Consider the following 17,355-nt stretch of genomic DNA (forward strand, 5'->3'; position numbering starts at 1 on the left):
ATAAGTGAAAATTAGGATTTCAGCATTTGGGCACTCTCCAGGTTCAATTAAATAGTCCATTAGCCATTTTCCATCCTGAAATGTGGTTCAGATCACATAAGAGATCGTTAAGGAGATTAAACGCTCTTTAATAGTGTAAGGAACGAGAAGATATTAGACGGAGAGAATGTTAGATTAGCAAGCCCGTATCTGAGCTACGGAGCTGGCCCGCCCCTGTAAAGATTGTGGAGTGTGAGAGTGGGTTATCTCTCCTGGGTTTAGGTGGTCTGGGCCGCTCCTGTAAAGATTGTGGAGTGTGAGAGTGGGTTATCTCTCCTGGGTTTAGGTGGTCTGGCCCGCCCCTGTAAAGATTGTGGAGTATGAGAGTGGGTTATCTCTCCTGGGTTTAGGTGGTGGTGGGCCGTCTCCTGAAGATTGTGGATGTGGAGTGGGTTATCTCTCCTGGGTTTGAGGTGGCTGGGCCGCTCCTGTAAAGATTGTGGAGTGTGAGAGTGGGTTATCTCTCCTGGGTTTAGGTGGTCTGGCCCGCCCCTGTAAAGATTGTGGAGTGTGAGAGTGGGTTATCTCTCCTGGGTTTAGGTCGTCTGGGCCGGTTGTGCTGAACCAGGAGCAGACAGGCTGAGCTCCGCCGAGCCGGCAGCATAAGGAATTGCTCCTCTCAGGGTCGGTGATGGAGAATCAATATCAGTAACAGACAACATGCTTCCAGCTCAGAGGTCAATGTTGCCTCGTAATTTATCAGCTTCAAAGCTGAGGGGTACAGGCCTAAATGCAGAAGACAGCGCGAGGCTTAGAAACCCCACCCTCTCTGATCATCCCCCCCTCCCACCGGCCCTTAAAAAAGAAAAAAAAAAAACAATCAATATTGTGTGTACTGAAACGGTTTTTGGAATAGATGTTGAAGAAGGGAGGATGATTGGAAATTGCCCTAATCAAGGACGAGAAGTCTAGACCAGCCTGTTTGACGGACACACGGGTGCACATTAGACATGGGCAGTGTGTGTGCACGTGTGTGCCCTGAGCTGGAGACCTTCAGAGGTCCGTGATTACTCAGTCAAGGCCTGCATCATTCAAGGCGGACGCTTTCAAATTGACAAATTCTTTTTCTTAATCCCCTGTCAGTGTTTTCATTTCAGTGTCTGTCTCTGAGGGGAGGGGTCAGGAGCAGCAGCCCAACGGCCTCCCCCACCCCTCTATGATAAATTCAAAGGGCAAAAGACCACTTTACCTTGCTCTTTTGAGAAATTGAAAAGCGAGTGCATTTATTTATCTGTTTAGCTACCCATTCATTTAACCATCAGAGCTCAAGTTTCAAGGTTACCTTCAAGGTGTACAATAGATCAGGCAGCAACTTGATCCATGTCCGTCCGTTTACTGATGTTCCATTTTTTCTTTCTTACTATAAATTTTTCACAGTTTCTCCCATATTGGTGGACGGGTGCTTCATTTGCCGAAGAGAAAGCGTTAATACTGTGCATCACAATGTGGCCAGTTAATATTTCAAAGCAGTAAGACTCAGGCAGAATGACAGCAAAAGTATTGCCGGAGAACAGACGTACAAAAATCAGCTGATATCCTTACCTGCATCCGATTGGCTGATGATCTGCATACTTTACAGAGCACGACATCCTAACACTCATCTGATTGGCTGCTGTTCTTCGTGCTTTCCCCTGATTTGCTTGAAGGTGCCAAGGAGGTGAACGCCAGCGGAAAGACGTTCACGGTGAGGAGCACTCTGCAGCTCCAGGTGGACCGCAACGATGATGGAGTGGCCTACACCTGCAGGGTGGACCACGTGTCGCTCACCTCCTCCTCCCACCAGGCGACGGAGGTCCTGGAGGTCCACTGTGAGTAACCACCTCCTCCCTCAGCAGGGGCAGCCCTGTGTTTACACTTCTGCACCCTGGGGTTTGGCATTAATTCCATTTCAATTCAGTGAGTTCAGGGATTTAAAAAACACCCATAGTGTTCCTTGAGGTTCTTCCAATTCATTAAGTGAATTACAATGACCCCCCCTACAAACCCTTGTGCGTTTAATTTAAGCACTTAGTAGGCTCTCTTATCCTAGTCAGTGCACAGAACGATGCTAAAAAAACAGGACTTAGAAAATCAATTAAGTCACAGACATTGCATTACATTTATTTGGCAGATGCTTTTATCCAAAGCGACGTACAATAAGTGCATACCAAAGGTCATTGGAACAACCACAAAACACAAGCCCGATAAGGTACAATACTCATTTTGTACAGTTATTCATAGCCATGAACACATTAAATCAAGTTCATACAGTAAACATTACTCTCTGACCTAGCCTATGCTAAAAGTCAAAACTAGGAGGCATTACAAGCTACATCATCAAGACAATGATACAAGGCGCAATAACTGCTGGATGGAGTCAGTTGTAGAGCCAAGCACTAAGGAAAGTACAAGATGCAATAGAAAATACACATTACAGTTCAGGGTGTGTTTTCAGGGCAGGTCTTAACCTCCTACATTCTTCAAGAACCATGGTTTCAGACTAATTGCATGCGGTTGTGTGAGCTACAGAAAAGTGTGAATTCTACTGGCAGGTGCATCATTCTCCGAGTACAGTATTTGTATGCTGAGAAAGACTGAAACAAAATAATCCTGCGCTCAGTCTTGATTGGGTGCGTAATCACCGAAATAAAGTAGTACGTCTTTCTTTGGTGTGAAAAACACTAAAGAAATCTTAAATGCTGAAACATCTGTGTTTAGTCCTCAGTTTAAAAGTAATCACTTATGCACATGAGGGATTGTGGGACATCACTCTGCTTATTTATTCTTTAACTTCTTTGGGTCTCTGTCGTTCGTCCACAGATGCTCCCCGTGTAGAGATCATACACTCGTTGACGTTCCCACAAGAAGGGCAGTACTTGAAACTGGAGTGTGCGTCCAAAGGCAATCCTTTGTAAGTAATGTACCTTTTATAAGTGAGGCGTACAGTAGAATGCATTACATCATCACATGGTCATATACATATACATACAGATAATATACATAATAATGTAGCTAATCAGGTAAAATAGACAGGGATTTTTTTAAAGGATTCTATAGAGTGAAATACAAACAAATGCTTTCTTAATATTTCCTTATATTGTTGTGTTGTTTTGTTACAGTACTTCATTATGTTATGTGGCCACTTAGCCCTTTCTGAAGCAGCACACTTGAATATTTGAAATTAAATTTCTCTGAGACAATGGTAAACTCTTTGACTGTAGTTTTTGTTGCTTCATTATCTTACTAAACTGTAACCTCGAATGGCATTTACGATAATGAGGGGGAAACAAAAATCCCCCACACAAAGCATTTCTTAAATAAAATTAAAGTTGTTTGTGAAGGCTTGTTGAGTTTAGTGAAGAGTGAAGGTTATTTACTCGTAAAATGTGATAACTCACAGTACAGACAGCATTTTTCCTAGACATAACAGCAATATTTATGATTGAAACGGCTACTTTTTTATAGTATCATACATTTCCTGCCATAATTTTACATTAATGCACCCATATAAAAGACATTTGCTTGTTTTGTGTGTAATACAACTACAATGTAATACTGAACTGAACACTTAAAACTAGTGATTTTTACATATATCATGCCAATATGTGAACAGGCACCACATAAAAATGTGATTCTGTTGACTATTGACAGGCCTGACAATAGTGGCAAGCGTTTCCAGCAGTAAACCTTGTACCTGTAGTCTGCTACTCTGCCCTGCTGAGAAAGCTAGCTATCGTAGTCACAGTTCCACACACTGGAATTCGTACGCGAGAACGCACTAATTTATGACACATGAGGGCAAAAACGTATTCAGTTTCCAATCTCATAAAATGAGCATTTAAAAAACCTAAACTACTGAATGTCAGCGAAAACCAGTGGGCACACAGAGAAATTAATTGGAAGTTCAGATTGGGAAAAAAAGAAAATATTACTTTGTGGTGTCTTGGTAGATTTCAAGAGACTTTCTAATTAGATTTTGAGTTGTGCTTCGGTGTACCCTGCGTGTTCCTCAGACCGGATCCGGTGCTGTGGACCAAAGACGGGGGCGAGCTGCCCGATATCGACCGAATGATCGTGGAGGGCCCGGAGCTGACCATCACGTCCCTGAACAAGACCGACAACGGCACGTACCGCTGCGAGGCCAGCAACCACCTGGGGACCAGCGGCGCCGAATACGTGCTGTTCGTATACGGTGAGTGCCGCGCTTTGGCGTACGGCTTCAAGCCTTTGCCTCCCCCCCCGGTACCGCTGACAGGAACCGCGATCAAAACCCGGACGCGCGATAAAACGACAGGGCAATTAGCTTTCGAGTCCTGCCCCCCCCCCCATTCGGGTCTCGTATTCTAACCGCTCACCTCCGGGGTCCAGTCCGTTAACCGTTCTGAGGTAAGCCTACCGTGCATTCCCTCAGGAAGAGCTTTTTTTTTTTTTCTTACCCCTTCTTACCTCTCCAAAAGAAACATGGGGTGGGGGTGCGGGGTGCGGGGTGCGGGGGAACTGCAGCGGAAGCAATATTTACTGCTGTGCTAGAAGAATGCCAAACGGGAAAGATAAGTTAATCCGGGAGCGGCGCAGGAGCCGAAGGAGGCACAGTGTCAGGGAAAACGTATCGTCAGTGCTTCTGCGGGAGCCGCGGATGGCATTCGTTAGAGGCAGTAAAGCTAAAAATGGAAGATGGATACTGAATATCTGAAATGGCGCAGATTTAGTGTTTTTCGGGGAGGAGCACAACCGGGCCCCGGGTTTTGTGAGATTTGTTTCCTTTTTTTGGCGGGCGTCATTCAGGATTACGAAAGGCAGCATTTGTCCGTGCTCGAAACCGCGAAGTGTTTTTATGGCTGTGCCCTACGCTCCCCTCTTTGCCATTCATAGTTACAATTCCAAAGGTGTCTTTGGAATAAACATGACCCCCCCGCCCACAGCATGTGTGACTGACAGTAGGAAATCCAGGTTTTTGGACTGCACCACCACACCCGCGGTTGGGATTCAGTGAGATTTAGCCTGTCAGCATTACGCAGTGTCGGCAATAGGTGAGGGAAGTGTGTATTTAGAATTCCTCCAGTCAGGATCACACCTGGAACACAGGTGAAGGTCATCACTTTGTCTTGATTTGGAGCGTCTTAACCAAACTGGAATTATTCAATCAATAATCAGCAAATCAAGTTTTGTTTAGTATGACACACTTTATAGACTGTCACAGATCGGTTCACAGTAGGTATTTTCCAGAAGGAATAAAACTTTTCAAGATAGTACAGGAAAACACTGCAGACATATGCCTCAGAACCTTTTTAGGAGATCAAGGTAAGCTCTGGAGAAACGGTGAAAACTTTAAAAATAACTTTTCAATAATAACTTTTCAGTAATAACTTTTTAAAATAACTGGCATCTGGCTCTTGACTGGTGTACCCTCCCAGCGAACAGATGTGTGTTCAACAAGGATAATGCTCATGCCAAACTATGTTCCCCTGTAGCAGTTACTGCCGAACGATTCCAAATTGAAAGCTCTATATTATTTGCTGATTATGTTGATTTCATTTAATTAAGATGAACAGAACAATGATAAAGAGAGTGACTTTTTAGCCCCTGCTGAAAAGAAACAAATATAGAATATAGAAACAAATATTACAGTTATTAAAATTAATTATAGCAAATAATTAGTTACTTGGTCTCTTGGCGTGTTCTTCTTAGGAAGCCATGATTGTTGGTGATTGCATCCCATAGTCCAGAACTGAATCCCAGCAATTGAACCATTGCAGGTGTGAGTAGGACTGCCAGACATCCGGTCATTTTTACTGGTCCAGTCTGTGATCCCGATTGGAAAATGTAATGACCGGTCTGAGAAACTGATGGAAGAAATTTAGTGGTAGTCTGTAATGATTTTGCATGTCAGTGACTCCCCGGTCCAATAGAATGGCACTCCGGTCAACAGACACCAGTTCCGAGGAGGACTCCCGAACTTGGCTCTTTATTCCATGTCTGTCTTCATGTCGTTATATAAGACAAGCTCCATACAGTATGAGAAATGGAAACCCCCACAGAGTCTAATAAACTTATGATATCATACTCCAATCAAGCATGAGCTGACAGTATTTTTTGCAACACTTATCAGTTATTATAAATTATGATAAGCTGCAAAAATTATTTGCAACCTAATTTCACAAAGATGATTGCAAGCAGCTGCTCGCTAATTGACGAAACTCCCAAAAACACTCAAGCACTTATTGCTCATTTTCAAACAATATTAAAATGTTTCCATTTAATTTTTTCCCCGTCTTAAGCGTTGCGGATTTGTCTTTCGCTCCCTTTGAAAAAAGAGAGTACGGCTTTGCGAAGACTCAGATGGGGGGTGTGTCGGGCGTGCAGAACGGCAAAAAGAGCAAAGCCAGGCGACGGAATGAAAAAGAACCTCATTACCTTTGAAAGGAACTTCACAGAAATACATTTGGCTGTGGAGATCCAGTATCCATCAAGGTACAAGGACGGCAGTCTCCCTCACATCGACTGAGCTCGGCTCCCTCCGATGAACCTAATTTGCTAACGACGCGAGCGCCGAAAAGCAGTGAATGTCACCCGAAGCCACGCGGCTGGAATTTATCACCGTTTCCAATTTTAATTCTAATTCATTAAACGCGTTCGCTGAGCGACGCACATTAAGAGCGGACCGATATAGGGATATAGGGATCGAAAGACATGACAAATAGTGGCGTAGAGTAGCAGGGAGAGCCTCGTACACGTCTATAAAACGACAACGTTGTAAATGACAGCATGATATGAGGGTCAACCGAAGCACCAGCTATGGCAACAAAAAAAAAATTCCTCCATCTTCCTGTAAAAATTTGGACAGGTTTGTGGAGAGTAGCAAGTACAGCAGGTATGATATACGGGCAGATGTAATCATTGTTTTTCCTGGTGCACTGCAAGAATGGCAAAAGAAAAGAAAATCATCATAGAGCTCTGCTGTTTCCGCCGCTGTCCTTCGAAGGCAACCGCTAGCAGCCTGTGCAGACATTTAGAGCCTGATTTATTGAGTCTTTTAGCATGCGCAAAACCTTTTAGCACAGGCAAAAATAATAACCCAACCGATGATTTGTGCAAAACAGAAAGGGTGTGCTATTGGTTTTGCGTGTGCTAAAAAGGCTTTGCACCTGCTAATGATCCTGGTAAATCAGGCCCTTATTGTTGTTTAAAAACTGTGTTTCAGTGTGATTCAACATCGGTGAAAGACGAAATGCAGCCAGCCCTAAATTTGTCTAAATGTGCTATTTAGCTGCAAGCTCAAGAATGAAATATATGACATTTGACATGTCAAACATCTCATTACATTACATTACAGGCATTTAGCAGACGCTCTTATCCAGAGCGACTTACACAACTTTTACATAGCACTTTTACATTGTATCCATTTATACAGCTGGATATATACTGAAGCAATGCAGGTTAAGTACCTTGCTCAAGGGTACAACGGCAGTGTCCTTACCTGGGAATCGAACCTGCGACCTTTCGGTTACAAGCCCAGTTCCTTACCCACTGTGCTACACTGCCGCCCTGAGCCACAGAGAGGACCATGCTCATTCCATCCATAAAAGCCCATACGCAGTAAAAGGGTTAATTAGACTCTAACCGATAAAATCTGATCACCATTGGACATTTTACTGAGTATCACAAGGACACAAGCACAGTGTTCCACAGGTGATGTTTGGAATGCTGCTTTCACAAAGAGGTGGCATTGAAAGCAGGTTCATGTGTAGCATCCCATATGCAAAACTGATAAATGGATATGGGAACTACATGCATTTTGATATATGTACTTATATTTGTATTTATTAGACAAGTCCTTTTACATCATATATTTACTTACATTTCAAATATATCATGAATATATTTTTAAATATTCAGAACTGGCCATTTTTATGACATTTACCTTCATATATAAAGATATAGCAATATAGTAATATTATGAAATATGTACTCAAAGAGTGTTAATACATATTTTATGCACATTTCTTGCCAAATATTTAAACGTGGCTGTGAGACCTGTGCCGTTTCGCCTCTACACGATATGGTCAGCGAGATTGGCTTGTTGACATACTGAGATGCACTGTGGGAGGTTAAAAAAAAACAATTAATGAAGGTGAATTTAAAGTGCGGCTTCTATCATGTTAGCCGCTAAATCACTAACTTGCTAAATTTGTACGCACTCTGGAACGCTGCCTGGTTTCCATGTCACCAGCAGGACGGTTCCGAGACACGGGCCTACAGCTGACAAAGAGGAAAATCACAATGCCTTTTTTTAAAACAAACCTCCTGAAGATTTCACAAGCACATGTGTACCAAAGCTGATTATTTATTCTCTGAGATACCAGTGCTTATTACACTTCCAGGAATAGCAATGTAATGAAAGTTCATAACAGGAAGTACAGAGCTATTCACTGCCTGTGAGGATTCAGGCTCTGTTGCTCACTGCGAACTGTTTTACTCATTTTTTTTTTTTTTACCCAACTTTCTCCAAACTTTCTTTCCCCCTCTGGAGGACCCAGGGAGAGTTAATTAGCGATAGCATCCAGGTGTTCTGAAAAGGTGTGCGTTCCTCCTCCGTTTCCATGAAGACAAAAGCCCCGGTGTATCAACAAGGGTAACAAATGATCTTGATGAGGCAAACCTGACAACTTCCCTGCTTTGAGGTAATTAGGTGCCAGTGCACTGTCTAAATTAATTATTTTCTTTTTTAAATCGCACCGGCTTCTTTGTCTCATCAGCGGTTACTACGCTGTTCATTGCCTTTCATTTGGCTTTGAGATTTCATTAGAAATTGTCTTTATGAAGGTGCTCTCCTTTTGTTCTGGTGGAGAGGAGAATGAATCAACGTTATAATATCACTAGATCCATGCCAGGGCTGGACGGCAATAAGTCATTTATTTTGAGCGATCAACATCTGCGTCTTCCTGCTGTTTGTAAATGTTTTCCTTCCCCCGTACACCACGTGCTCTCCATTACTGTCAGGTAGCTCATGTAAGTATTTGTGGCATAAAAACTGTTAAAACAATCTTGAAATGTGAACAGCGTCAACACAGTTTTCAACTTCGCTCTTGTCTCGCATTACATCTTCAAATAAGGAACTTCATAACCAATTGAGTATTTATATATTTATCATTGACATTTTTAAGATTGCTTGCAGTGTTATTGAGTAAAAGTTTTTGTGTACAATTAGATTTATGTCTGAATTTCTACTGGAATGCCAGAATATCTATCCCTTTAGTCTTCATACGGGTTAAAAGCGACTTGTAAGGCGAAAAATAATCATAAAATGAGCTATATTTACAATGGTGTATAACGCCTGTAGATATACGTATAATTATTACAATATCCATAGGCTGTAGTAGTATGTTTACCGGATGATCTGATTGGGAAATTTTAAAAATATGATGCAAAAATCCATTTTAAAAAAGTCTTATGGAAGGATACTCAGAAAAAGATGTATGAATTGTTCAGTTTCAGTAAGATTATTCAGTCTTAATTTCTGATCAAATTTTGTTTATATGAGTCCAATAGAGCTCAGAAGCACTCTAGTTGATTTTATTGTGTATGTGTGGATGTCCTTGCCATGAGGGTCAGGAAATGTGAGCAGTACTGTGGGATGCAGGCTGAGGTTTTGCCTGGGTTTTTTCAGCTAATTCCATTGTTGTACACTTGCTAGTCATTAACGTCATTTAACCCTTTGAAGAGTATGTTTTGTTTTTTTTTTTAAAACTCTTAAGTCAGTGTTCTAGAACCCCATTGCCTGTATTGGTTGTTACATCAGCATCAGAATGTTCAGTTGAGATCATTCCAATCACATATTTGTGATCTCACACCTTGAAGGGTTAATGGTCTCATTTGTTTTTGAGTTATCTCTCACAGTATCTTATTTAGGATCTTGATGAGAAGCTGTCACATAAGCTGTTTTATTTAGCTGAGGCCGCCCAGTAAAAACTTTGAGCCCTGCCCTACTTTATGTGAATTTAACAGTTACTTCCAGTCACAGAGTGAAGAGTAGAAGTTCAAGAAAAGGACACCAGATGAGTACATTTCCAGTTGAGTAGTCATCATTTGCATATAACACTCGCTACTGTAAAGGATTTCTCACATCAACACCTGAAGTAAAAGGAATAATCATAGTTTGGACCGTTGTTGTGAGAGTTTGGATAAATATAGTGCCTCTGGAAGCTTGCCACACAAAGGCGGCTGCATACAGAATGAAATGAAAATAAAAGGCTGAGGTAAAATCAATTTTACAGAGGCTGACTTTAAATAAGCATCAATCAAAACCAAGAAAACTTAAAGACGACACATTCCTTATCAGTAGAATTTACTAGCAAAATATATGATGGTAAGTCTATTCAATCTCTTTTTTTTACTGTAATACCAGAATAATATTTTAAAACCCTTAATGCTTTTAGTCAGTCTTATCCTTAAAGCTGTCTGTGTGAGTTAATCGCTGTGAAAGTATTTCTGCGATTTGCCATAGCCAGCAAGGCTCTGCTTTGTCTCAAGCCTCTCACCCCAGTGGAAGCTGTGCAAGCTTAGTGGTCTTATAATCACTGCACGTTTATTAAGTTTAATTCTGGCTGCGTGTCATAGGAAAAACTTAGCCAACGAGGGCTGCAGTCAGGCGCCATTTTGTGTGAAATAAAAATGAAAGACATACGGATGTGAATAGAGCTACTATCCATTAACTGACATGAAATGCCTGTATCTGCGTTTGGACGAGTATTAATGATATCCTAAACTACGCGGTCGTTCCCTGCACTTGGAACTATACTTCCCTCTAGGGTTTTCAACACACTTGTTCCTGGTTTTGGTTATACGCTTTGTTGTACGTCGCTCTGGATAAGAGCGTCTGCCAAATGCCTGTAATGTAATGTAATGTAATGTAATGTAATGTAATGTAATGTAATGTATCCTGTGCATGCGTTAGATCTCTGTGTGCCTACGGGCTTATGCGGATACATGCATGCGCTTGTGTACCCTGTCTGCATTCCCACAAGCCTGTCCACAGTGCTCTCTTCCGGCCATGGAAGAGAACACCGTGACCGCTAACACCAAGTCATTTTGCATGCTCAGACTGCTGTTGCAGGAGAACCAAGTATAGCCTTCAGTATGTGTATCTCAGCGTTGGTGCATGTGTCTGTAATTCTGTCTTATTTGGGACTGTGCTTTTGCTTACCTGTGCTGCACATGTATCGGTTGCCATAGTTAATTTCTGCATGCATCAATGATCATCGTCTCCATTTGATTTTTTGTAACTGAGAGCTTGCTTTAGCTCAGATTTATTCATTTTTTAATTATTTTTTGATTGATATGACTGCCTTCATTGTATTTCAGTCGTTCTTCTGCTTGTTTTTTGTCCATCTGTTTTGCGGTCTTTTATTTTTGTTTCATTCGCCAGATGTTCCCATCCCAGTCCTTCCATCCTCAGCACCCACCGCACCACGCACTCCTGCAGACATGACCGCTCTCTTAGCCCCCCACGCCACCGAGCCCGCAAGCAGGGGCTTACTGAAAGGTACGGTATCCCAGCATGCACCTGCCACTCTGTGCCTGTAGCCCAGTCTCGCCACTGCCACTAAACGCCGCGCTCTCCAAGCACATCCATGTTCTGCAGTGGAGCTTTAGGACGGCCTGCCAAAGATGTCAACACTGAGCTTTCTTTTATTTTCTAGGTTGTAGCGTTTCTAAATTAAAAATGGAATTATTTAGAAAGGCTTCAACTGAATTCAATATATTCATTTTGTTAGGGAAAAAAAATTTGTTTGCACACCTGAGTGTAGACTGCAGGTGCCAGAGATGCACAAACTCAAATAGGAAAATGAAGTTCCGCACACTGCAGATCTTGCTAGTTGGCAACTACTATAAAAAGTAGGGACAGGTGTGATGCTTTATTTATTTTTTTATTTTCACGCTGATGATTCACTGGTCTGGGAACAGTTTTTTTTTTTTTTTGGGGTTTTTTTATTCTTTGCCAGGTATGGCATTGTTCCTCACGTAATACTGGTATATATGTTTTATATTGTTTCTTTGTTGGTCACTCTGGATAAATCTGGTATATAATAGTAATGCAATGTAATAGTTTGCCATTGGCACTTACTGATTTCAAGTTTGCGTTTTTAAAAGAGCAACTTCAAGTGGTTTCAACGCAACTAGTTACAACTTCAATATTGTTGCTATATCTTTAGGCAAATCATTGCAAAGTGATGATACTGTTAACATGACTATCACTGAACAAGTGACACTTGTAGTTGGGATGGCTATGGTACCGTTGGCTATCGCTGACCAGCAGCATTAATGTGCTGATGCTGTCTTGCAACTTGCAACTACATCATATGCTGTAGCCAAGAAATTTTACTGGAGCTATTTCCCCCTTGTAAAACCAGCTAAAAGCATTTTCATGGCTTGCTAATTAGCTATGGCCTTGTGAGGCTCAGAGGTTGAGTAAAAATCCAAAGGTTATTCCGAGTTTTAAAATATTCATTACTCGCTACTCGTGGTCAGCATGCGTTCACTTCAGACCTTTGGCGACTGAATCGGGAGACCAATTTTCTTTAGAAGGGATGATTGAATTGCTCTGAAAAGCTATGGTGAAACATCGATACAATCTGGGACTTTTTTTTTTATAGCAGACCTCTACCATTCCCTATATAAAAAAGGAAGGAAAACCCCAAAGAGACTTTAAAAAAAATAGATGTGGGATTTGGGGGGGAAAGAAATCAGTTTTCCTTTTTTCAAAGACTTAATTAGACCATTTTAATCATTTTTTTATTATTCTGTAAATGAAGGACGCGTGAGGAATGCCCTTCGGAAAAAACGGAGCGTGCGTTCTCCATTTCGAGAGCGCGTGCGGAAGGGAAGGGTTCCGCTTTCCCTCCCCCGCCCCGTTAGCCTAAGCTAGCTAGCTCTAATGCAGGAAGCTCCACTGTATTCCAAGCACATCAAATTCCACAGTGAAAAACAAGAAGTGGTGGAATAAACCAAGACGTGTATTTTTTTTTTTCTTCTTCTTTGTTCCTGGAGATTTCTGCTATCTGGAGCACTGTACAAAGGGTCTGAGAAGCAGTGATCAAACGGTAAGTGTAGATTTGCTCCCTCTGAGGAGGCACATAGCCTGTAGCTGGAGTGGGATGAGATCAATCTTCCTGTCATCGTTTGAATAACCCCAGGTTCCTTTTTTTTTTTTTTTTTTTTCCCCTCTCCCTTTCCGCTTTTTAAGCCACTGCCACACCTTAATGTGGGGCAGTCTCAGATGGTACAAATTGGAATAAAAGGTTTACAAGCTCACTTTGCTGAGAGGCAGTGACATCTCTTAAAAGCGGGCTGCCATTCAGGCTGGGGGGGAGGGGGGGGAGGCAGCGGAAAGTGGCGGTAAAGATGCACTCTAGGTGTGCAGTTGCGATGCACGGCAATTACTCAATGTGGCGCTGTCAAAGGAGTCTAATGTGCAGAAATTCTGTCATTCAGAGCTCAGTGTGACCTAATTCCCCGCAAACTGCCGTCTGTGAAGAGAGAGGAAGAGAGCGAGAGACTGAGAGAATGAGAGAAGAAGACAGAGGGAGAGAGAGTGAAAGATCAAGATGGATGGAGGGAGGGAGAGCGTGAGATGGAGGGAGAGGGGGATGCAGGCTATAATTTGACCACTTTCCTGCTTTGGTCCGTAGTTTTTTCTTAACAGCAGATTGTATCCCTACCCGCATTCCGTTAATTGAGTCATTTGTCCCGTCGTTGTCAAGAGTCAACCCAGCTTGAGAATGTCCGCTGTCTTTGTGCTGTTAATGTGGGCTCATAAAAACGTGTTCTCTGCCAATGGACACAAGCCTGGAGAGATGCGTGTATGTTTAAAAAAAGCACACTGTCCTTCTGTCTTTCGTTTATTTGTTTGTTTGTTTGTTTGATTATTGGTTTGATTGTTCGATTTTTATTTTTGGTCCTTGTGTGGTCTTTTTTATCTGTCATGTGTTCCCCTCGTCTTCCCCCTCGCTCCCCTGTGCAGCCATGGCAACTGCCAAAGACTTTCCGGGGCCGACGACAGGTAAATACCCCCAGCCCCCCCCCCCCACCCCCCCCCCCCCCCCCCCCCCCACTCCCGCTCGGAGCCTGTGGCTGAATGCCAGCGCACGGCGGGGCCCCCACCGGGCCGGGGTGCGCCATAGACTCCACACAGCATGAGCCTAACCCATCACCTTGCATGGAGATGCAGCCTGAACAGCAAGGGGGCGCTATACTGCTCTTTCACTACAGGACATTAGGGGCCATCAAAACTTTGACCCACCCGTCCACCAATAGAAGAAAAAATAAATAAAAAATGTCCCCTTGGGATCTATATTTATTTAAATATATTCTGAGAATTTCTACCAGCAACGGGTACCCACTGCATTTGATCTGGCAATGTATGGGTTGGTCAATGGTTTGATTGGATAAATCTGATATAAACTACCATACAACGGCCTTTCTGGAGATGTGTTCAGTCCTTCCATTTCTAGTGCATTTGTTCTGTCTCATTCCAAGGGATTGCTGCATTTAACAAGGCATGATGTTTCAGAACTGTTGTTTTTTTTTATTTTATTTTTTTTGTGCAATGGCATTGTCTATGTAGAGTGTCATAATTGTTTTTTTTTTTTTTTCAAAACATCTGGGTCTTTCCTTTCAAATGGAAAAGGAAGGAATGTTCTTCTTATAAAGTATAGTCTGTTGATCAGAGGAAGGATATTTTGTTAGCTGTGGATGCTAACACCAAGAGCCTGTGTGGGGGGTGACAATGAGATTTTGTCCAGTATGTATTTTATCAATGGGTTCGAGATGTGAATTTATTTGTGCTTGCTCATGACGTGCTATCGTTGACGGTTCTCATTAAGCTATCAGTGCAGAAGAATTATGGAAGCAATCGGAAATTAAATATCTAAAAAGCAGGACCCAATACCTGAGCGGAACATTAATCACATTCCATTGTGCCTTTATTCAGTAGATATTCGCTAAAACACACGTTAAATCATCTTTTGGAAGGGAGTCCAAGACGGGTTTATTTTTGGTCATTGTGCACTAATTTCTGCTCTTAGTTTCTGCCAGAGATCCTCAGCGTGTGATTATTAAATCATTTAGTAGTTCTGAGCCTGCCTGGCAAACTGCCATCCTCAGTGTTAGCCTGCTAATTTGATTATTAGATTATCATTCTAATGTGTATGAAGCATGCGGTGGCTAACAATCATATTTGTGCTGGGTTAAATAATTCAGCTGCTCAGTGGGACCACAGCCTCCCACCAGACTCCCCATTTTTAACAATTAGAAGCAGTAATTTGTTTCTAAATCAAATTAAAGCACTCCAACCCGCTCCGCATTCCCCCGTGCATTTCGTCGGAGATCCATCTCGAGTGTCCAGTGTGACTAAATGAGTTCATTACTCATGTAGCTATATCGCGGTGAGGCAGTTTGATATGCGCAGGCCCTTAGAAGAAGCAGTTCTCTTTTTAAAAAAAAAAATGAAATCATCCTCCTGTCTCTTTCTGTGTTATTTTGCTCCCAGTTTCAAGAAGTGGTTTGAAATTCAAGTGCAAGTTCTAACTGCTGTGGTCCTAGACCTGTTGGTGGGGGATGGACCAAATGCCGAAATTTCTGGAAGTTTCATGAAAGCTGCCTGACTAAGCCTGTCTATCTGCGCTGTGCTCAAAATGTTGGGCCTCAACTGAAACCAATATCCTACTGAAACCAGCCCTGCAATATCTTGATATTTTCTTCCACAATAGGCCTTTCTGAAATCTGTTAAGATATTTTGACACACTGATGTTTTTGTTCAGCAATTTCCTGAATAAATGTTTAGTTTGTTCCTTTTTTTGTCATAGAAGTAACATTGTTTTCAAACACCGTATAAGCACATATGGTGCATGGAAGTATTTAACTTTCGTGATTCATTTATTTGGCATTCTCCAACCCATTTAAAGTGGCACTGGTTTGTGATAGCATTAGTAATGATGGTGGTGGTGGTGTTGAAACCTGTGGCAAATTTGATCACGAAGAGCTGTCAAGACTTGATATGTAGAGTTTCTTCAAAAGTAAACAAAATTAGAAAATAGGCAGTTTTTGGTTAGACATTAAGAATTTTATTATATAAAAAGAGTATTAAGAGTATTCTATATACATGTTCCCATTTTTTCATTCAGGACTTTATAAGGTCACATAAACACTGCTCTTAGGTACCACTGAGCCTTTTCCATAAAACCTAACATCTTAACAACAACTCTTTTAATTTAATTTTATGTTATAAAATTTCAGGTTTTTAGAGAACAGCTCCAAGTGACCGTAAAGTTGTTCTACAGCTACTAGTTGAAATTGCGGATATCTCTAGGCCAATCATTCCAAAGTCATGGTACCATTAGTTTGAATGTCACTGAACAAGTGACACTTATGGGAGAGTACAGTATGGTGACAATTTACTTGAGAGCGAGCTGGACCATAACTGCACTTAAATGCACATTAAATTTGACCCTAAACTGGGAGTCACTCTTAATAATCCATCCTAGCTGAAATGTGATATTTATGTTATTGGTTGTTTTCTGTTTGTCCTTGTTAAAAACTAAACTGCTGAGTTCGCTGTATTTAATTTACAGAGTGCTCTGAAAGTTTGGGCAGGCTAGGTATTATATAGCTGGGCCTGGGACAGAACATTCAACAGTGGTACGAGGATGAATTTCAGTACCTCGCCCAACCTGTCCCACTGTAGCCTGGAGCAGTACATGCGTATAGCTCACTAACCCCCGCACCCCCAGCAGATATTACAGCCAAAACGCATGTGGTCTGTACTGACATCCATTTACAAGTCCATCTCCTCCAGATGCAAAACCGAGACTCCCGGCAGTTTGCTTGGCCGCACTTATACCCTGCGGCTAAAACTCGCTGAAATGGAACTTGTGTCATTACCGGAAAGGACCGGCCTGAGGTCACACAAAGTCCAGCACATTCTGCAGATTCAGTTGCACTGTTGTTTTGTAATATTCGGTTGAAGCATCTGGATTTAGAAGTCACACAAACCAACACTAAGCGAAATTCAGGACTTCCCTTCAATATGCAAACACGTGTTTCAGTGGCAAGAAACACAACCTTTGGGCATTCTATACTCCCTCCTTTTCTCTCTGATGCTAGAGTAAGTTTGATTTTAGATTTTAAATTATTTAATTATACGTGTTATTTATTGAAGGTTTGGTTTTAGAATTTTTCTAAAGCTGTGAAAACATATGAAATAGCATACAGTTCAGTTGGTTTTAATGTATTTTATTGTACAAAATAAGCATACTGTTACCATACCGTATGTTTTAAGTA

At 41.8% G+C, this 17,355-nt stretch overlaps 1 protein-coding gene across 8 annotated transcripts in view; it reads left to right on the top strand.

Moving 5' to 3' along the window:
- cadm2b (cell adhesion molecule 2b) overlaps positions 1 to 17,355 on the top strand; it is a 326,778-nt gene that overhangs the window by 299,600 nt on the left and 9,823 nt on the right. For 3 of the 8 annotated variants that reach the window (XM_064301912.1, XM_064301913.1, XM_064301916.1), the window contains 5 exons: positions 1,686 to 1,847; positions 2,839 to 2,929; positions 4,032 to 4,210; positions 11,444 to 11,560; positions 14,039 to 14,077. In XM_064301912.1, coding sequence (XP_064157982.1) covers positions 1,686 to 1,847; positions 2,839 to 2,929; positions 4,032 to 4,210; positions 11,444 to 11,560; positions 14,039 to 14,077 — 588 coding nt within the window. Of the gene's footprint in view, positions 1 to 1,685; positions 1,848 to 2,838; positions 2,930 to 4,031; positions 4,211 to 11,443; positions 11,561 to 13,065; positions 13,119 to 14,038; positions 14,078 to 17,355 lie in introns of all 8 variants that reach the window. The other 5 variants (XR_010324458.1, XR_010324459.1, XM_064301915.1 and 2 more) reach the window with 5 other exon arrangements.

This window comes from Anguilla rostrata, chromosome 12 (genome assembly GCF_018555375.3).
Source record: "Anguilla rostrata isolate EN2019 chromosome 12, ASM1855537v3, whole genome shotgun sequence".
NCBI classification, from domain to species: Eukaryota; Metazoa; Chordata; class Actinopteri; order Anguilliformes; family Anguillidae; genus Anguilla; species Anguilla rostrata.